Source organism: Rutidosis leptorrhynchoides, chromosome 3 (genome assembly GCF_046630445.1).
Source record: "Rutidosis leptorrhynchoides isolate AG116_Rl617_1_P2 chromosome 3, CSIRO_AGI_Rlap_v1, whole genome shotgun sequence".
Classification (NCBI taxonomy): domain Eukaryota; kingdom Viridiplantae; phylum Streptophyta; class Magnoliopsida; order Asterales; family Asteraceae; genus Rutidosis; species Rutidosis leptorrhynchoides.
In genome coordinates this window covers 612,041,988-612,065,000 of record NC_092335.1, presented here as the reverse complement: position 1 = coordinate 612,065,000, position 23,013 = coordinate 612,041,988, and the positions used below count along the sequence as shown (strand labels likewise).

The 23,013-nt window shown below is 33.2% G+C and overlaps 1 protein-coding gene across 1 annotated transcript; it reads right to left on the bottom strand.

The window, feature by feature from the left end:
* Nucleotides 1–10,984: 10,984 nt before the first annotated feature.
* LOC139898885 (transportin-1-like) lies at nucleotides 10,985–22,231 on the bottom strand. Its single transcript, XM_071881685.1, has 29 exons — nucleotides 21,865–22,231; nucleotides 20,847–21,134; nucleotides 20,497–20,586; nucleotides 20,256–20,333; nucleotides 20,090–20,170; nucleotides 19,774–19,824; nucleotides 19,531–19,616; nucleotides 18,736–18,802; nucleotides 18,566–18,622; nucleotides 18,451–18,480; nucleotides 18,305–18,364; nucleotides 17,833–17,946; nucleotides 17,606–17,719; nucleotides 17,168–17,266; nucleotides 16,876–17,001; nucleotides 16,707–16,781; nucleotides 15,890–15,961; nucleotides 15,671–15,781; nucleotides 15,402–15,485; nucleotides 15,160–15,267; nucleotides 14,937–15,038; nucleotides 14,200–14,262; nucleotides 14,045–14,119; nucleotides 13,367–13,438; nucleotides 13,130–13,254; nucleotides 12,973–13,024; nucleotides 12,629–12,697; nucleotides 11,853–11,912; nucleotides 10,985–11,527 (listed from the first exon to the last, which is right to left on the bottom strand). Exons 1-29 carry the CDS (start codon nucleotides 22,066–22,068, stop codon nucleotides 11,444–11,446), a joined length of 2,697 nt encoding a protein of 898 aa, XP_071737786.1. The 5' UTR covers nucleotides 22,069–22,231; the 3' UTR covers nucleotides 10,985–11,443.
* Between the last annotated feature and the right edge of the window lie 782 nt (nucleotides 22,232–23,013).

The following is a 23,013-nucleotide window of genomic DNA, read 5'->3' as shown; positions in this document are numbered from 1 at the left end:
TTGTAATAATGGTTTGATGCTTTGTTAATAATCTTATTATATTTGTCATTACTTGCATAGTTTCTAGACTATAAATTTGGTTGGCAACGTGCAATTTGTAAATCGTTTCCTTATGCTTCTGGTTGCGTCCCATATATTTGTTTTTTATTTAGGTATTGGGAGAACCTCTGCCATCAGGAGCTAGAAAACATCCTTTATGTGGGCAGGCTAAACATGCATGTATTACGCTTGCATATAGATAATGTTTTTTATAACATGTTCTTCAAAACGTAAAAACCTTCATTATTTATTCAAACATACAGTCGATATTTTTAAACTAGAGCAATCTGCAATAGAGTGATCAATTCTATTCGGAGCTTTAATGTTTTACAATATTTTGACTTGTCTATTCTTTATACAGCGATTAGCTATTTTATTTTTCGGAGGATATCCCATTATATACTCTTCCCTTCTTCTTTGTGCTTCTGCTTTCCCCAACTTTTCAAAAAAAAAAAAAACCAACTTCCTTGATGCTGTGTGTGTTCGCCTTTCGAATTCCTCTTGAAAATGGGTATGCTCCCTATCTCACTGTGTTCTTTGCTCAAACTTTTCTTCCATGTTATTATCCCTTGGTATTGCTGACCTCGCTCTTCCTAGATTGACATATTCTGACTTGATAGTGGCTACCCCTTTTGGTGTGGGAAATTTCATTTCACCATGACTGGTTGAAGTAACTGCTCCAAACTTGCACATCGCTCGTCGTCCCAAAATGGCATTATACCTTAAAACTCCCCTTATAACCACAAAATCTATCATTTCTGTTCATGTCATCCAACGTTCCTCCAATGTTATCTCTAATCATATTTGCCCCGAAGGTATAATACGTTCCCCAGTGATTCCATCATCACATTGGTTGGTCTGCTTCTCTCCCTCACATTCTTTGGCATCCTTTGATAACATGCCTCATACACGATATCCGCTTCGCTTTTCGTATCAGTGTAAACTTTATCAACAAAACAATTAGCAAATGTTCCTTTCACCATCACTGCTTCTTCTTCTGGTATTACTGTTTTAGTAGGATAAAAGATTATGGGTGCTTCTGCAATGCCCCTTGATCTTCGCATCGCTATCCTTCCCGTTCCTCATTCTCTTCATATTCTTCTTCAATCATGTGAATCCTCAACTCTGGTGTTCGCTCTTTTTGATCTCTTCTTTCTCCTCTTCGTGAATTATAATCTTTTCGTTTCCCTTCTTGCCTCCGCTCTTCATCATAGTCCTTCTATGCATATCTTTTATTTGGATCTGGTTTTTTGAAACCTCTTCCTTGAAGTAAATGGTTTAATGCACCCGCTTTTATTTGTGCAATTACCTCTCTCATCAATGACTTGCATTCATCTGTAACGTGTCCATAATCTTCATGAAACTCACACCATAAAGTGTTTTTTGGTCCTTCCCTTTTGTCTATTAGTGCTGGCAGATTGAACTTCTGCTTAATTGGTTCAGTCAACAATATCTCTCTTGGAGTCTTTGTTAAAGACTCGATTAGTGAATGTCATTCATAAGGTCTTCCTCGATAATATTGACCATCATTCCTTCTTTGATCGTTTTTGTTTCTTTAGTCATTTTCCTGGAATTATCCCCTCGCGGATAACCTCGAGATCCAAGATCATCGCCCCCTCGTGGTCTATAATGCTCCCCATGTTGACTTTTGGTTTCATCCCCTGATCGCAATTATGCCCTTGCAATTTTCATAGCTTGTGAATATGTTTTTGGAATTGTCCATCTTAATTGCTTTACAAGTGACATGTGCCTTCGCTGGTCCAAACATAAAATGAAGCCAGAGATTTGTTGGGTCTCTGGTAGATCTGGAATCTTTTGACATTCGAGGGTGTATCGATTCATGAACTCCTTCAGTGGTTCCGCTGAATGTTGCTTTATTTCATGTGCATCCAAATGAGTCAATGTATATCTCTTTAAGTTTTGATACTGAAGCAGAAATTTTGCCCTTAAATCTTGAAAGCTTGTGATGCTCCTTGGTTGTAAACCTGTGAACCATTCCCTTGCCATCTTCTGTAGCACCATAGGAAACATATGACATGCTACCTCATCTTCCCAATGTTGAGTTCGAATAGCTCCTTCAAATAACTGCAAAAAATCTTCGGGATCCGATGATCCATCATATGTGCTTAGTGTCGACGGGATGTTCAAGTTTTTTGGTAATTGATAATTCGAGATCCGTTCACAAAATCTCTGTGTTGTTGTAGACCTGGCCATTGGTTTTTTTGCCTCTTCCCCTGTAATTAATGCGAACAAATTATCAACAGATGTTTCCCTTGTTTCCGGTTGTGCCAATGAATGTCTATATTTCTCTGGTGCTGCTCGCGAAAGGATATTAGCCAGAAACTTGTTTGCCGATTCTTCAGTTATTTCCTCTTCATCATTGAGAAACTCTGTTATCATCTTTCCTTTCAATCCCCCACTTGTTTCTATTAGTTTCTTTTGTATTCTTGCATCTCGCTCCTTTCTCGTTTTATCCATGATTACTTCCAACTAACAATTGTATTGCCTGATTTTTTAAGATTGCTTGTTCATCACTTTTAGCTGATTCGTCAAACGTTTCACTTGGTTCCTTTCCCTGCGAACCATCAAATAGCTGCAAAGGTTGCACTGCTGAAAACTTTATCTGTTGTATGTTTTTATTTGATCTTCCCGTAATCTCATTATTGTTTTCTTGAATTCTCTTTGAAGACTCTTGAGTTATTGCTTTGCCTTGATCTCCTCCCATCTTCTTATGCTGTTCTCTTTTCTATTTACAGAAAAAAGCTCAAAACTAAATATAGAACGAATGGCGCCAAATGATCGTACCAAATCCGGATTGCGGATAGGATACTAGTGCAAATCACAATCACATTAACAGTGAGCGGTGTAAGTCCTTGAAAACTCTCCGTAATAACAATGATTACCGGATTCAGAGTCAAACTGCGAATTCAGTCAAGGTCAAACTCGGTTAACCACTTAAAGAGAGAAAGTTCTTCTATAGAGAGAGAAAGTTCTTCTATAGAGAGAGAAACTTCGCTCTGACAAAGTGATGTAATCTGCCTATCAATGAAGTCCAGGTGGCCTATTTATAGGCAAAAAAGTCAAAGGTTATTCTACGTGTCATGTTCTGATTGGTGGGTCAACCCTTATCCTTCGGAATTTTGACCAGTCAACCCTTAATTTTCGGCATATGAGTTTCGTCTTTATTCGCTATCCGCCATCTCTATTCGCAGTCCGCTGATGTTTTTATACTTCATTGATTTTTTGATGCTTTTGTTGTGCTTTTTTTAAAATGCGTTTTTCTGTACACTAACCGAAGAGTAACTCGACACATCTACACCTACGTTTCTTACATGTGTTTTGGAAAATATTCAAGTGAGAGTAGGAGTAGGGTAGGAAACTATTCGTTTAAAATGGTTCTAATCAATATTTAACGAGTTTTGTTCGATCAGTCCGAGAGTAAATCGATTCATTTACGCATATGCTCTTTATCTAAGCTTTTGAATTTCTCTAGTGACTATAGTTTACCGCTTAGAGTAGTAGGAGGGTAGGAAACTAAGAGCATTCTTTGCAAGCTCGAGCTCGTTTTTTTTTTTTTAATCTGAAAAGTAATGTCCAAAATATAGCTAGTGAGGATTTAACTTAAGTCTCCATTAGAGTTGTATTTATGTAAAAGATATATTTATATTAGAGATATATGTATATTCCTTATTTAAAGAAGAGATAGTTACTAGCTCGAGGGCCAAGATATATTATTTGTATATACGTGATTTCTAATGAATGAGACACGATTGATTTTGTAAATCCTATATGGTATCAGGCCATCTACCCTAATTCCCAACCTCCTTCCAGTAGGTCCTGCTGGTTACGTAATTTGTTGCTCGAGTTACATCGTCTAGTTAGTAAAGCCACTCTTGTATATTGTGACAATGTTAGTACCATTTTTATGAGTGAGAATCCTATTCTGCATTAGCGAACTAAGCACATCAAGTTGGACATTCATTTTGTTCTAGATAAGGTTGCCCGCGGACAGGTTAAAGTGCTTCAGGTGCCTTCTCGTTATCAGATTGCAGATATCTTCATGAAAGGCTCACCTCTTGTGCAATTTGATGAATTTCAGGATAGTCTTCATGCCCGTCTTCCTCTCGTTGCGACTGTGTGGGACTATTAGCCTATATGTATTTATGTATAAGATATATTTATATTCCTTATTTAAAGAAGAGGTAATTACTAGTTTGAGGACCAAGATAATGTTTGTGTGTATACCGTGATTTCTAATGAACAAGACATGATTGATTTAGTAAATCCTATAGATTTTCAAGCACCCAACCACTAAATCAACCTTGAAGTTAGCTCGTTTACAAAATAAACTTTATTGTATGCTTAAGTTTGAGCTCGAACTCATTTAAATTTAGTTCAATGTACAACATATATATTATATATTAAATATAGTAAATCATGTAGATTTTCAAGCACCCAACCACTAGATCAAATGAATTATATATTATAAAATTTGGGCCCTTAAAGAACTGGGCACCAAGCCGTCGATCACTTTGCTCCGGCTTTGAGCCGGCCACGATATAATATATGTATTTATATATTATTTATACATACGTATACTTCATATAATAAATATTGTACATGGTCTAAATTATTTGCATATATATGTTCTATATTTGTGTTCTTTTATTTTCATGTGTATGTGTTGAATATCCTTCTTTTTTCTTTAATGGCGGTTAGGAGTCACTCACTGGGGGTTCGAACGCGATGTCAAAATCCTCTCCCTCGATCATTTCCTTGGTCGAACTATTATTACAGTCCAACCGCCCCTCATGAGCAAACCCCCTTGATGAATCCATAGTGCGGTAAAACCTCCTCGGGTAAGGTTCGAACGCAAGACGTCCGCAATCTCCGAAGCCCGTGGAATGAGCGGGTAACAACGAGCTGAGGGAAATTTTAAAGCGAGTGAGAGTAATCTGCCATATTGAAAATCAGGTCTCGACCACTACGTCAACTCCTTGTTGTTATGTTGGATATCCTTCTAAAAGCACTCTTTATTTTAGTGTATATGGATGACGTTCTTCGCCTTAGGGATGAAGAATGTCGATCTAATCTTGCTTCTCATATTTCTCGTATGTATATGTGAGATCGTGTGTTGTTGTTGTTGTTGTTGTGGTGATTTACAGTTTACCATTTGGAGTAGGAGGAGGTTAGGAAGGTAGGAACAATGGTTGTAATCACAATGATAATTAAGGTAATACGGTCCGAACCGATGTCTAGCTTTATGCCAAATGTTGACAGCAAAGAGATGCGGAGACAATTTGGGTTCCATTAAGCTACGAATCATGACCAAATAATATGGAGAGACGTAATGGATGAATCCATTGACTACTCCCTACTTGACCCACCATCACTACTCTTACTATTCTATTACCAACCACCACTCACTTTATTCGGTTTACTCCATCATATCCTTGTCAAGAATCCAAACTCCACTTTTTTTAGTCAATTTTTATTTATTAATTTTTCTTTTTCGAATTTAGGGTTCACACCTATATTTAAACGGGTAAATGGATAAGTTTATTTCGATTGACTATCAAAAGAAGGGTAGTGTTATAACTTAGATGTATGCGTTTCAATCGGTTATCCCTTGACCGTTTTCAACTTTTTTTACCACCCTAAAATATGATGTCGTTGAGATTTGAACACGGGAATTCAAAATCTACTCTTAGTATTCAATTTTTTTTATTAATTCTTGCTTTTCAAATTTAGGGTTTACTCTTATATTTAAATTAGTAAACACATTATGCTTTCCTTGTACATGTTATCGTATGTACATAGTCTTAAATGATTGTTTTCGACCTTTTTTCTGATCAGCCCAAGATTTGCTATTAGTGGGGTATTAATTTAGGAATTTAAAATTCACTCTTTTTAATCAATTCATTTATTAGTTCTTATTTTTTGATTTCATGGTTCTCGCGTATATTTAAACTGGTAAATGGATAATTTTTCATGTTCAAAATACCCGAGTAGAGGATGTAATTCTATTCAAAATGTTTCATTCTAACTGGGTTATTCTATAATTATTTCTAATATTTTTTTTCTGATCATCTCAAGATATGCTACAAATAAGATATGAACCTGAAACTTTTTATGAGATTATCATAACCTCAACTACTAAGAAGTTATCTCTTATGGTTCTCACATCTATACCTAAGTATATATATATTTTTTTAAATCGACTGTTTATTTTCACATTAAATTAGTTAAGGACTTTTAAATATTAGAAATTATTATTGTACTGAAAAACTTCATAGCTATTGTACTTTTTCGTAAACTACAAGTGCATTACATTTTTTAAATAGAGCAATCAGCGAGTACTTCATTTTTGTTTCTACGAAATTTAAAATTAATTGTACACCACAAATCAAAACACATATTGACCGTAAGTTTTTTTTGTAAGCGGTCTCTCTATCTTCGGGTAGATTGATGCAAGACTTTCTCTACCCTAGAGTGAAGAAATGACTTTTATGATAGAGTGGAGAAATAATTGTTTGCATCTTACCTTGTAATTTATATTTGTGAGATTGATTAGTGTCGTTGTGGTGATGTAATTTTAAACCACTACAAGAATTCGAGGGTAAAGGACCAAAATTCGTGGGTAATATGTGAATACACACGAATTACCCACTAATACACGAACATGGGTAAACCCTTCGAGGGTAATTGTTTACACACAAAATATTCAATATGTGGGTATATTTTTCCACAACACTTTTGGTGGGTGATCCTATACGTTTGTGGGTAAATATGTTGGGTCATTTTAAATATGACCACGAAATTACCCAAAAATGTATTCATGGAGAATTTGTGAGAAAAGTTACACATCAATCAATATATTTACATGTAAAAGTTGTGGGTAATTTTTTGTGTTATTACATAATAGTTTGCGGGTAAAATGAACATGATAACTATTTATATAAATCTTTATCAAGTGTAATAATTAATTCATATAAAAGCAAAAAACCACAAACAAAAAAAAGTTGAAAATGCGATAAAACACTGTGTTAATATAGGAGATAATTCCGATACACAAGTCCAATGTAGAAAGCAACATACATATTAAATCAAACGAGTGAGTACAAATAAGTAAATAAACATGAAGTTTGATGGTTATTGTGGTCTTCGTCACTTCCACTCTTTTTAGATGACTACCACTTAAAGTTTGATTAACATATCTTGCATTTTTCTTCCTTGATATGTAGCATATACGGAGTACCTATTATTGTGCACATAGTAATATGAGCAATTATATTATACTACTCGATAGTAAAAATATTGTAAATTACTCCGTATACACTTTAAAACAACATTGGTTGGTATCAATACCTTAAGTACGTGTGTAGAGAAAATGAAGTAGGTAGAAGAGTTATGCAATAAAACTAAAATGAGTGACTAATCATATTCAGAAGAAAAAAAAAAAAAAACTTAATATAAAGTATATATTAGCTTCAACAAACACTTGATAATAACAATTAATTAAGATCGGCTTACAACATAAAAGATGGAATCAGTCATTAAAACTTGTGTACTTATTTTCCTTAATTACATTATTAAAATAGATTAGATATAGATATAACATTAATTGTAGATTAGATTATAGATTATTACCTTTGAATGAGAATTTGGTTAACTGTGCACATTCTGTAGTTGCTCATGGACATGAAAGTTTCTTATTGTCTTACTAGCAATCAATTATGCACATGCAAGCAGTTTTAAGGAGTACATCCTAGAATTTTGGTGATAACCGCAAGTCATTTACAAATAAAATCGCGCGCATTAAAATTGAGTTTGAAAATTGCGGGTCTTTTAAATTATGTTGAAAATGCAATTTTATCAAAAATTATTATTTTTTCAATAAAAGGGTGATTAAAGATTGATTATGGATGAATATGGTTACCTTGAGGAATACTAAATTCATTTATTTAATTTAATTTTTTAATATAATATACGAATATAAATGCTATTTGTTGGAATGATATTATTTGAGTGGTATTATAAGAATGAAATTAACATTCGTCGGATAAAAGACGTAATTAAAACGCGTTAGGTTTTATCACGATTTAAACTCTCAAAAAAATTCATAGATAACTTTGCGGTTAAATGCGTGAAAAAATTGTAGGTAAACGTGTGAGAAAACTTTGAAGCTAATTTGATTAACAAAATAAACCTCTGGTCATGGTTAATTCGTGAGTATTTATGGTTACATAACCAATAATTAGTACTTGTGAGTAAAATTCGTGAGTTCCGGATATTTTTCCCCATAGAATTAGACATGTAAGATAATAATGGTAAACAGATGCTCGTGTATACATAATTACCCACACATTAGGGATATAAATTACCCATGATCACATATGTTGTGTGTAATTTATACGTCATGCACATTTACCTATGAAATTACCTATACATTTACCCATGATATCTTAATTTGTGGGTATTCCGTGTAAATTATTTTAAACTCGTTTGTTTAGCCACGATTTAGACACGTAGATTAGTTTCATGGGTAATCTTGTGGATGAATGCGTGGGAAATTTGTGGGTAATATTTATCTGTAAAGTAAATTTCCTACCATGGTTAATATGTGGGTAATTTGTGGCTATATACCCACAAATTAGTATTCCTTAGGTAAAATTTGTGGGTATTCGACATCTTTCTTGTAGTGAACGCCTACAACACAATTAACAAAATTACGATGACTCTAAAAATATGTGTGTTGATGCATACTTTATATTTGATGGTGTATTCATTTCGTATATACTTTGTGCTTGAAAACGACATGAAATAGGAAAATGAAGGATGTAACGGGGTTAATATGTCTTTTGTATCGTGTTTACGTTATGTTGTATTCATATATCATATTCATATTTAACTACCGTGTATGTTTGGTTATGAAAAACTTGTCATATTCTATAATATTTGTACTATTACAAATACAATCAAGTTCAAAACCATAAATTCATACTTAAATCTAGAGGTGGAAATGAGCCGAGCTACTCGTGAACTACTCGAGCTCGGCTCGTTAAAAACTAGATTCGAGTCGAGCCTAAACGAGCTCGAGCTCAAGCTTGAACATATTTCGAAGCCCGTTTAGTAAATAAGCCCGAGCTAGAGCTTCATATCTCGAGCTCGAATAAGCTCGCGAGCCTAAACACGTAAAAGTATTCCCGCTTATGTGAAGTATTAGCCAAGTTTGAAAATGGATGCTTAGATAACTACAACTGAATCTGTAACCGGCACAGGGTAGGATGAACGTGGGAATTCGAGGTCTCATGAACTACTACTAAAAATCTACTTTTTATTTTAAACAAACGATATCACGTCCAGTTGAGTTATTTATTTATATACACCAATTGCTATTTTATAATGATCTGATATATAATAATTACATAATAATAACTATAACAATCATATATAATCTTTGTCTCAATTTTTATAGTCTGTGTTTGACTTTTTAAGTCTTTATTTAACAACTTTGACTTGAAATATATCTGTTTATGTTATATATTATTCAATGAAATTTATATAAACGAAAACACGTTTAATTCTCAATACATTCATATAAATTTTATCAAATAATATATAATACACACAAATATATTTTAAGTCAAAGTTAGTAATGAAATACCTAAAAAGTCAAACAGGGACTATTAAAATGAGACGAAAGGAATAGTAAAATATTAATTAATAGTAAATCTTATAATACGTGAATAAAATGATACACATAAATAAATATGTATTGTAGTTAAGTTAGATAATAAATGAGTCGAGTTCGAGCTTCTATAATATCAAATGAACAGAGCTCGTGCATAATAAGATATTAAACTCGAATCGAACCGAGCCCAATCGAGCGCTGTAAATTTTAAACGCACTGAAGTCGAAGTCAAACTCGAGATCGGCTCGTTTTCAACCACTAAAATCTATGTAGTGGGGGTTCGGTAAGGAAAACTAGTAATGGGGGTGGGGTCGAAAAGGCAAAAGAGAACACCTTTCTGGTATCATGCTCAAAAACACCGAGTATATGACACCACGTACCCCATGAAACTTGGGACAACATCCTCATATCTCCTTTTTCTCTTTATCGTATAAACCAAAAGTTATACTGTTATACCATGTTTTGTTACAACTAGAGATCATCTATGAATTGTATTAACTGAATCATAAAACTGCATATGAAACTGGATACAATGCGTGTATGAATTATAAACTAATAAAACCCTAAAAACTACGAAATATTTCCAACAATTGTTGTTGTTATTGTAATGCCGTAGTCTCATATTCTAATAATTACTTTGTTCCAATTTAATTGTTCGGGAATAAAAAATACACAGTTTAAAAAAATATTATTAAGATAACACTTTATTTTCTGTTTACTTAAAGTTTTATGGTTTACTTTCTATTTATTTTTTTGTTTTACAAACATGCACAAAAGATATGACGGATTGAAATACATTCGCCTCCTTATATTTATCGATTTATAAAAACGAACAATTAATTTGAAACAACTCAAAAAGAAACACTGGAATATTAAATTGAGGCACAAAAAGTATATTAGCATTATAATTAAAATATCTAATCTTCTAAGGCTATTGATCCTTTAATTGGCTTTATAATATCATCTTTTCGATAGCAGTCATTGATCCTTTAATTGGCTTTATAACCTATTCATATAATCTACAATAGATTCGTCTATTCGGTTACAAAACTCGTATTATGTAAAAGCGATTACATTCACCTTCACCTATACACGAAAACGAATACATAGCATGTACTCCGTATTATGTAAATTCAATTCTGAGTCATTCCCCCTAGGAGATGGGAGATGCAAAATAAAGGTTAACAAAACCACAAAAAGTAAATGCTGAACAAGTGAATGCTCCAAACATAGTTATCATTTACAACACCCTTAAAACCAGCAATCCAAAAATATTACCAGCCATCAAAAATCACCATACATGTGTTCATGATCACAAAGTGATCGCCTCAATTTAATAAAAATACAAAATTCACTCGCAACGCGAAAACTAAACCATAAAACAATCAACCACCATCAGTTAATAACTACCGATAACAGTAAATAATAATCAAGAAAAAATAGGTTCAAAATCCACTGACCAGAAATGAATCATGACGAAAACTTTCCTGTACACCAAATCTCATGTCCAAGTAATCTAACTTCTTCCTTTGGAATTCAAAGTTCATTCACACAATTTGAATTGTCAAATCTTGTATATTGCATTGGGAAAAGCAGAATTTGGCTTTCCTCGGGCGAAAGATAATGCACAACATGAGAAACGAATTTTTGCGCGCTTTGAAAGAATGCATGAAAAACGAAGGAAACGGCCAATTCCAGCCGAAACAACTATTATACTTTATACTTGGAGAGCCTCTCGATTACAGGTGGCTCCAAAGCCGACAAACACTGCTCCCATGCTCCATTCTTCAACATCTGTCACGCAAATACGTTAGTGAAACTGTCAATAATCCATGCACAACTTATAGTATATGCAAGATTAGATCGATTCCATATTTCCATTGCAAAATCTTGTGGTGTTTTGCAAACAATTGATGATTAAAAAGACTATCTAAAATCTAAAAGTTATTTCAAGTTAAATGACTCAAAAACCCGTAAGCATTTTTAAGCTATTTTAGAACCCTTATATTACTAATATATATTAAACATTTGACATGTTATCACAAAATAAGACGTGAATTTTTACATATAAATGGTCTCATTGGTATCCAATTTGAAGTTATGAGATGAGCATACGTACCTGCTTATAACCAAGAAGTACCTGTGAAACGTCATTATGCAATTGCTCGCTCCTAATTTCCTGCAAAAAGAAAGGAAGAAAGCAAAGGTCAAAACAAAAGTAGATATCTACTTTCTATTTTTGGTAATAAACTAATAACCAAGTCCAGACCAAGTAACTAACGAGGATAGATTAACGCATCATCATAATTCCACAATTATAATGATCACTAGCAAGAACAAAAAAAGGATGCATACATACTGATACTATTAAAATCATATATTCATATCTAACCATATCATTATTGTCTACTCACTGTTGTAATAATCCCGACAACTTTTTTAGAACATGCAGATTTTCCAAAATCCGTTTAATTAATCGGTCAACATCAGTTAACGGGTCAAAATCGGATTTGTTGGTGAAAGTCAGATTTGGTCGATCAAAAGCGCTCGCAGTAAAAATTTGGTCAACATTTCAATATGAATTTAAACTAGAATTTTAGAGTTTTTTAACAAATGAGCGATTATGTTTTTGTTTCTAGACAATTATATTAAAGTTTATGTTTATAGTTTTCTTCTGTATTTGCACATATAATTTTAAAATTATCATTTAAATGTATAAAAAGTCCAATCGGTTTAATCCCCAAGATACCAATTATTCCCTCCAAAGTCCCGGCCGAGTACACCCGAGTAGCGCATTTTGCAACCTGGCGCATACTATTCAACAAACTCGCCAACGTGTGTAACAATTAGAAATTATCATTTACTCTGTCAACTATAATCGCAATTAAAACTTACATGCCAACTTGCAATAGCTCTACACATGAAAACAAGTGAACTCAAAGCCCCTGATGGGTTTGCTTTAACCTGCGAAGCAACAATACATAAGTTAACAGCAAAGCATAAGTTTCTTCTTTAAAAACCAAACAAAGTGTTACGACTTATATTATTATTAAGATATAATATAATTTATCAAGTAGTTTTGATAATTTAAAGAATTGGTTTACCTCTTTAAAGTAATCCCTAAGAAAGCTAATCAACATCTCGAAAAAACGATTACCTATTTTTATTTACTATTTTTATTTGTTTTATCATTTTACCAGAATTCGGTTCGTATCACAAAGCTAACACGAGCTCCTTACCATTGCACATAGACCTCGAAAAGCATCCTCCTTTTCAACATCATCCCGAATCCTGTTTCACATAAGGCACTTAATAAAAAACTTTAAAGCCACCAAATGACAAACATTTTTACACATAAAAGAACGTGTTTTCAAGATATGCAGGATAAAAACTTACATGGCTAAAGCAATACACCATGATTGCATGAAATGCTCCATGTGGGGTGCTACAAGCTCAGGACAAACCGAGGCAAGTCTACCGAGAGTGATGGCACTATTTTCAATCAATGACTTATTCAACCCCTGGTCATCATCAAAGTAATAAAAACATAACAGCACATTCAGATGATAATGAATAGTAATATAAAATATAAAAAATATGAAGAACACGAGGCAATTAAACGAACTAAACCACCTCTGGATGTTGAAGAATTGGTACTAAGCATGAAATTACTGTCATCACCACTGGAGCTATCTCTTGGTTAACCTGAAGCATTAGGTATAAAAGCATGAACAGATGCATCCATTTATAAAAAAGAGCGTGAATCTAATCAACCATACTTTCCAAGATAGAGATTAGAAACTTAAGAGAAGAGGTGAGATTTTGACCAATGGGTTATATACTTATATTGGGTTGTGCTATCTCAAACGGGTCAAATGGAGAAAAAAAATGGTTACTGAAAAAAAGGTATATTACCATTAATGAAAGTCGAGGAAAGTTTTTACTTTTAATGAAAAACCTAAATTGCTTTATATACTAATATATACAGGCTATAATAATTGTATATAAACTTTCTTTTTGACCATTATTAACACATTAATTATTTATAAATATAGTAAGTATTTGCAGGTAAAACCCAACCCAACCCTGCCCATAACACCCCATACTAAACAATAATTCCTTCAACCCAAAATCCATTTGTAATCATTATTAGCTCATCAAAATATGGATAACAGAGTATTTGCAGGTTTAAACGATCAATGCCAATAGCATGCTCTACTAAAATTGACTCGGCTGTATTTGACGAGATACCGAACCCAACAGACCTGTACATTAAGTTTTGAAACACATATTGTAGTAAAGAGAATGCACCTTGATTGCTAATTCCCCAATAGCCCAGCATGCATTATTTGCAACAGATATGGTCTCCTTCAGTTTGGGCTTATTCTGCAAGATGTGTAAGTCATTATAGATTGTAAAACCCTTAGAATCAAATTACATAGAATAGAGTTGAGATGTCATCATACCAGTTGCTTAGCAGCAACGTCTAGAAATTCTGGTAAGCGAGGCCGCAGATGTATTGGACAAACCTGATAAATATCACCAAAAAATAAGTTACTGGTTAATGTCAACGTTTAAAGCCATGGTTTACACCCAAAGACAAGCTCTTGTACCATCAAAGGCACAATTATTGCAGTAACTATCACAGAAAGAAACAATATATAAATCTGATAAATGGCAAAAACAATTAAACCGAAATGAACATCTACAAGCAAAATATCACAACGATGTAGTTGGCCTACATATTTAAAGGAAGGTATATATTTGGGGATGTTGGATATGCGTTTCATGAGAGAATATGTGATATTAAACAACTGAAATCAATTGGTTGAATTAGGTTGCAAGATATTGTGTTTGAATATGCTTTAATTTGAAGTTGTAATAATCAGATTGTTGTTTCTGTGTCTGACAAATTCTGATTATTAGTACATAAACTAGCCAAGCTGAACAATCCTGCACAAACAAAAGAAAAGACTTGCGACGTTGCAGTCGAAGCCTCTCGTACTATCAAAATTAGGTTACAAAAAGGGTGATTAGATGAGTATACTTTACATTTGAATCGAAAATACTGTTGCAAATGTATGTAACTAATAAACTGTAGCGTAGTTAACTTCAATAATCACATAACCAGGAGCATATTAAGTAAGTTTATCAAAAAATTTAACAAAAAAATTAAAAAATGGCTAAATATATTCCAAATTACCCTTGCAAGATCTCCAAGCAACGCAAACGCGCTTTGACGGATATCAGCACCATCATCCATGCAGCATTGCAGGAGGACATCCCTTAAACTACTTTGTGAAACCTGCAAAATAAATATATGATGATACATACAAACTCATAAACAATATTCCTACATACTACATAGAAAAATTAAATCATTAATTAACTTTTTTTAACAAAAAGAAAGAAAAGGATGTGAATACCAGGCTCTCTATTCCACTACCAAGACCTTCAGTGAGTCCAGATAGAAGATCTAACGAACAAACAACAAACTCTTTGTCAAATTGAACCCCGGTTGCAACAGGATCAACCTGCTATTCATATCGTGTTAAGAACAATAACCATGAATAATATCGTATAATGACAGTGAATATATATGATCATAAAGACTGTCAATTGTATATGAAAAAACAAAATTATGTAGAATTAATTATATATCCACAACCTTGGCATGCAGTTGGCTCTGAATGATGTTTAGGCATCTTTGGAAAACAGGTTGAGAAAATTGGGCAAATCCACTACCCAATGCCTGAAAGACAATGAGACGTGTTATATTTTAACAACGTTAAGATATATCAAAAAAAAATCCATACCCACAACGTAGGTAACATTGTGTAGATTTAAATATGAATAAAATATAGATATCTATATACATATCCCCTTGGTGATATAATATAGAAAGATTGGAGGATTGAAAGCATACAAAAATAATACCTGTGCTATAGATGTAAAGCACTCCAAAAGTGGGAAAAGGTCTTTGTCAGAATCTGAAAGTTGTTGCCACTTTGCAATTAATGGTGGCATCAAAATTTCAAGAAACTTAGGCTGCAATTAAGGATAATGTTTATCATGTAAACAGGATGCAAAATTAACTCTAAATCAATTTAATAATAAATTTAAAGTGATTACAAAAAACATCATTCAACACATTACCTCATTTAATTCACCTCCAACTGCATCAGCCAAAGTACCAATAGCATCATAAACAATTCTGAGGTTTCGCTTCTACATAGCATCGAGCAATATACATCAGATGAATTATTGGTATAGGGATGAATTATGGTGAATGTTTTATTTTCTATGCTTTCTAGTTTGGTAGAAAGTGTAACAGTGTTTCGGATGGTTCACTAAAAATCATCCCCCCATGTACTTTTCGTTTTTTGATGGTATAAAATTCTCCGGGGTACCGTCCCCTTTTTCCAAAAATATACATCAGATGAAGTGAGATAAACAAGCAGAACACACAAATAAAGGCAATTATATCTTACCCTAACAAAGTCTTAAGTAATTTTACTTTCTATATTCCATCATTCTCATTTGATAGTTATTTTCCCTTTATTTGTTTTACTTATGAATACATGCAAACTAATTTATATAACATTTATTTCCATCCTTTTATCATCCTTTATTACCCATCTCATTCTTTTCCGTTAAAAATAAACTCGAAAATGCAACATTAGATATGGTCAAGTCGATATAAAAATTGTTTCTAACGGGTCACGCGGATAAATAAAAAATTGGCTAACAAGAAATGAATTAAAGTAAGTGTATTTCTAATGCAGCTCCTAGCTAAAGAATAAGAATATAAATATCACACTTTCTGTAGTTACTTCTGACACAATAGTTCACAAAACTGGTTTAGGTCTAACCAGACCCGAAGTGGTTTGATCAGAATCTGTGGTAAATTGTTACCCAACCTGCCCATCTTACCACCTCTAAAAAAGACAACGACAAAAGATCAAAGGTTAACCTGGTACTTCCCGTACGCACACATTAGGTGCTGTAAAATGATCTCCAAGCGTGGTGCCAACTCGTCTGCCGCTTCCTGTAATTGAAGGCCTTTTTAAAAAAAAAAAAAAAAAAAAAAAACAAAACTTACTTATCAGACAAATAAACTATAGATTCATTGCACCCTTAACCTCTTCAAGAGTTGCAAAAGCTGAGCAAGCAGCCTCTTGCACGCGCTTGTTATTATCCAAAATTCTTCTTAAAAGACCTGTGAGAACTTTCTCGAACTGTTCATGTCCCTCCCTATGACCAATGGACTAAAAAGAAATCCAAATTACCAACTATGTAACAATAACTGGAAGGCCAATTTTACAGTAAGAAATATATAGAAAGTGGATAAATTAATTAGCGATTTACGAATATAATATGGCACCCTAAAGTATGCATAGTAGATAAAAGTGTATGATAGGATCATTATCATACCTGGACAATAAACTTGCTAAAACGTGAAAGAGTCCAACAAGAAATGCTTCTAATCAAAGGAAACTTATCATCCAAAAGAGGAATAAGGAATGCTACAATCTGAAAACGATATAGTTATTATTTTCAATCTCTTCATTTCAGAAATAAACTAAGAATCGTATTAAAAAGAACAAAAAAAAAGAACATCTATAAATAGAATTTCAACCCACAAAAGACCCAACTGAACTTTGCTTTCACGCATGCATTACAAAGAACGGATTCCCTTAAGTAAATCAGTTTTCAAAACATATTCTAAATTGTGAAAACAGAAATTTACAACATATCTATATTCTATGCACACGCCCAATTCAAGATTTTACATATCCTTGATAAATTTGTAGATATTTATGAAAATAATGTGTAGTCCGAAACTTATCAAACTGTAACCATAGTTCTTACCTGTGAAAGATGAGGATAAAGGCCATTAATGCAACCCTCGGCTATGGCACCAAGAGCTAAGACTGCAGCCTCCCTCTCTTTCCAACTTGCATCATCTGATGTTGATAACTTAGACTGCACACTCCATTAATCTTTAAAATCTCCCATTATGAAAAAGTGAACCCATTTGCATGCAGTTTGCATAATGAATTGATTTTAGAATTACGTTCTAATATGAAAACAATTACCTGGACAAAAGGCATTAAAGTAGGAAGAATCTCATCTCCAAACACATTAGAAATTACATCCAAGGCAGCAGCACTGCACTTTCGGAGATTCCAAATATTCACTATATCATCATCCTATAATTACAAGCACCACATCAGCTGAATGAGCTTACTTAAAGGTTACACGATGGCTGGGATAGGTAACGGCCACAATAGACTTGGGTCAAAACGGGTCACTATCAGGTATGTATCGACTTAGCTTGACCCGCTACATTTGAAATTTGGATGTTTAGGTTAAAGATATTTAAAGGTTGTATGCATTAAAGATAGACTACAACAGATTTTCAACCCTTTGACCTGTTCTCCGTTAAAATTTTTTGGTTTGAACCAATATAAGACAACTCAAGACAACCCATGGGTTGAAAGTGCCACCTCTGAGCTATAATTATCAAACAAAAGTCAACTCTTGGTGAAAAGTATTTCAGAAACATACATCATCTTCGGCCTCATCTGATCCATGAAAACGTGATGAATGGAAACGTGGTTTCAAGTCCTGCATAACAAATGTAAATAAGAAGTTGTTCGAGAAGCATATTTTAAGCGGGCCCTATAGAGTTCAAAATAAAGACAAATCAGAACCTGATCTCGGTCTGGAAGAGACCCATCTTCCTGCAATCATAAACTTAAATTATGATCTGCAAAAATAGAAGTAAAAGATAATTAAAATTAAAATCAAGGGGTGAAAAGATTTTACGCCTGCATCAAGTAGTGACTCATCATCCTCCGCATAAGCCATGTTCGACAGCAAAATCTACCAATTAAACACACAAGCGTAAAGAAAGTAAGATAACATATACCCAAATAAGACATAAACTAATACATAAAGAAAAGTATGAAGGAAAGGAATGAGGATTGCTCACATACTGGAATCAAACGTGGCAAAAATGCTCTTAAATTGTCAGGTGGCAATGGAGCATCACAATATGCAGACCTGAAAATTTAGGACTTATGAATAGTAAAGCTAAAAGATGTACAATGCGCATGACATATGAAGCTATCTGAGCCAAGTAATACAATGTATCATGACGGCATCAAACAGTAATCAAATAATATATGTGAAGCTATTCAAGCCAAGCAAACCATAGTATCGTAACATAAAGCTAAGTAACTTAAAAGTATGGCACCTGTAGCAATAGTATTAACCTTCAAATATTGCAAACATACAGAATAATTATAATTATATATATATATATATATATATATATATATATATATATATATATATATATATAATTATTCTGTATGTTTGCAATATTTGAAGGTTAATACTATTGCTACAGGTGCCATATATATATATATATTACATTAAGCATATAAAAACTATAATTCACTAGTAGTGTATTAGCAACCCTAAATCTACCTGTTTTGACCACAACCCAACCTGCCCCTTCAACCACCTATGCCCCATTTAAAGAAATGACTTGTTTCAACATAGTGTGTAGAGATCCCTTCCACAGTTGAAATTAATAACAAACCAAGAAACATGGAAAAGATTAAATGAATGATCTACTTTTTACCTCTGTGTTCACAGAGTGCACAAGCATCATAGGAAACAGCCAAGCATAGAAGAGCAAGAACGCATAATAGAAACCAAATGCATACAAACTACAAACAAGTTTTTCAAAAGAATAAGAAATTTAGCTACAAGCAGAATATTACCAAAATTCACAGGCCTCAAGTGACACTTCATCATCAGGGTCCTTGTTCACTTGCAGCATGTATTCAATGACATTGATTAGATGTGGCTGAAGAACACAAAATCATGTTGGACCGCGTAATGTAAGGAAAAAAAAATATCATCAGAACATTACACATGCGAAATATCACACTCTATTGTTAATGCAATGAAAAAAGTAAATAACTATGAATAAAGAGATGAAGTAAATTAAAACAACATCGAACCTCAAGGAAAGAAGGACGGACTTCAATTAACTGAACGAAAGCCGAACAAACCTATCCACCATGCAAGTAATTATTATTAAAGATGAAAAGCAACATATCACAAGAAAATAATCAAAGGAAAAAAAATAAATTGCTAAGATTTGAGAATTAGATTTTTGAAAGATGTATGTTGCAGAAAACTGCAGCTGATCACGAGTTGGTATATACGAGGCAAGGAAATATACAAAATGAAACAATGACAAACAATGATATAGATGTCAAATGATGATCTGATATCGGGATGTCATATATAACGGGCAAGGAGTGAAATAATTACCAATTTCCGTACATCTGATGATGGATCATTAGCGAGAACAAACAAACCTTGCAAGTAATTATCCATAGACATATACAAAACCTGTAAACAGTTGAAATCGCCACTGCTCAGTATACTATAATTGAAACTAAAGTTATTTAGTAAAATAATGAATGTTCATACTTACTGGTGGCATCAACATGATAAACTGATTTACAGAACCCAATGCTAGCTTTCTAAGAGTGGCATGTGGAGACTGAAACAACTGTACAAAATATATAAAGAAAAAAAACACTTACTACGATGGTAAACCAAAAAATTGACTAATCATAATATACATACATATATATATATATATATATATATATATATATATATATATATATATATATATATAAAAGAAAGAGCAGCATGTAAGAAAAAATTACAGAAAGTAATCTTGGGAGAAATATATCAATGGGTCTTTCAGATGATCCAGGAGTTTCTGCATCCAACACTTCGGGTATATCCTCACAAATCTGTAATTAACAAGTAATAATCATTCGACACAACACATCTCTAATCCTAAATTTAGGTATTATGATAGCTAATTGTGTCATGGCATCAGGATGACATAAACAATTACAAGTGATGACAGTTGAAAACTTTCATATACCTTTTTCACAAGCATACATGAGAAAGCACACAAACCACACAAGATGGGAAAAATGGAATGAACATTTACACTTATATAAAAACTATCAAAAACAGAAACAATGTATATACGGGCAATATATACCTTAGACAAAGCATCCATAGCACCTTCCATATGGGTCAAGTCATTACTATCCAAGCACTTAACGAGAGAATGCAGCAACTCGGGCCATCCTAAAACACCACCAAGTTGAACAAGAACAGTAATGATTGTTCCAGATGTAGACCTGATTTGTCTATCTGTTGATCCCAAGCATGGTAACAGCTCAGCTTTTATGTATTCCTGATTTGTTGGAGGCATTGAATTGAATGTAGTTTTTAAATTGTTCTTCAAAAGTAATCCAGCTGCTTGACGTACCTCCACCGGCTTACCCTGCAAATCTATACATGTCATATAAACCTAAAGAACATTCATATCAAAGAAAATTTTCCTTCACCTAGTCACTCTTGCAAATAAATACATTAAGCAATATTATTATCAAATCAACTTAACGACGGAAAAAGAATGACAAACTAAAGGAAGACTATCACTACTCTATAAAATATATTATCGTTCACAAGAAAGGATTCTCATTGTTGCAGAACTCGGAATTGCTCGTCGAGTACCAGGTGTTTGCAGCTCGGGGAGTGCTCGGTCAAACCCAGTCAAACTCTGTCAAAACTCGGCCAAAACTCGAAAAATCGGTCAAACTCAGCCAAGACTCGGGATTACTCGAAAATCAGTCAAAATTGGTCAAAACTCGGTCAAAAACGGTCAAAGTTAGTCAACATTACTCCCCGAATAGCGAATTTTTTTAACCATGAGGATATTAGTTTTAGTACCAATAAGATGATCATTTCATTAGCATAATCATAATAAGAGATTTAAGTGTCGTTCGTGAGTGTAACTCATATATATACTTAGTAACAATTTATAATTGATTTAAGTGTTACAAGCAAACCACCTCAAACATTTTAATTGAACTTTAAACACCATAATAACTAACCCCTAGTTTTGCATCCAGCAAGGAAATTAAAAGTCAAAAATATATAAATATTACGGAGTAATTAATTTAATACTGAATATGATTTTGTTAATACCAGATTAAAAAGAAAATAAAGACCTGAGCACGTGCGAGGATGAAAGCGAGGTAATTATTGAAATCAGGGAAGTGAGAGTAGTGTTGCAATTGTTGCCATATTTGAGATTTATCAGACGAAGGTGAAATCTGTTGCTCAAGTAATCCGCAGATCTCTTTAAACCCTACTTCTTGCGGTTGCCACGTCACTCCCCCGGCCGCCGTCACATTCGCTGCTGCTGCCGCCATACTTGTTGATGATGATGATGATGATGATGATGATGATGATGATGATGATGATAAAATACGGCTTATAAGTTACAGTATAAATTAATTATTACTTGTTAATAATTTAGTTGATGAAAAATATGGAGGAAAAAAAAAATGATGGTAGGGATGGAGGTTTCAAGTTTCGTTTAATTTGTATGAATGAATGATGAATTATATGAATATGAATATGAAGAATGAAATGAATGGATTGTATGACGAATCCAACAGTATTTAGGTTTTTACCCCTTTTTTTCCATTTTCACCTTCTTCCATTCCTTTAAAAAAAATAAAATCAATAATTAATTAATTAATTATTTAAAGATTACAGGATCAAAACAACGCTTCAACTTACGGCGAAATTATATTATGTTTAATTTAATCTAGATCGTGAGGATCCGACTAATGTTTGCTTGAATGTTGAATTAGGATATTACATATGAATTCATGAATAAGATATGAATAATTGATTTGCCTAACTTTTGATTGTGACATGTGTCTAACTTTATCTTCTTTGATAAGTAAATTGACGATTGAAATGATGAATGATTATGTGCTAAACATATACTGAAATTATGAATATATATATATATATATATATATATATATATATATATATATATATATATATATATATATATATATATATATAATGCTTAGATAGGTGTCGCTATTCAGAATCGGTTAAGACTCAACGACAGGGGCCCTGCTATTCAAAATCTAAAAGATTCAACAGAAAGAAACCAGTGAGGTTTATTATCAAATTCAACCTGAATACAAATGACAACCGAGGCTTCCTTTTATAGGCGAGCCATAATACTATTTACAGATGCTCTGGGACCCACGCATTACGATCGTTTACATTATTGATCGTTTACATTATTGATGTAGCCCGTGCACTTATTTAACTTTAAACGTAAACCATAC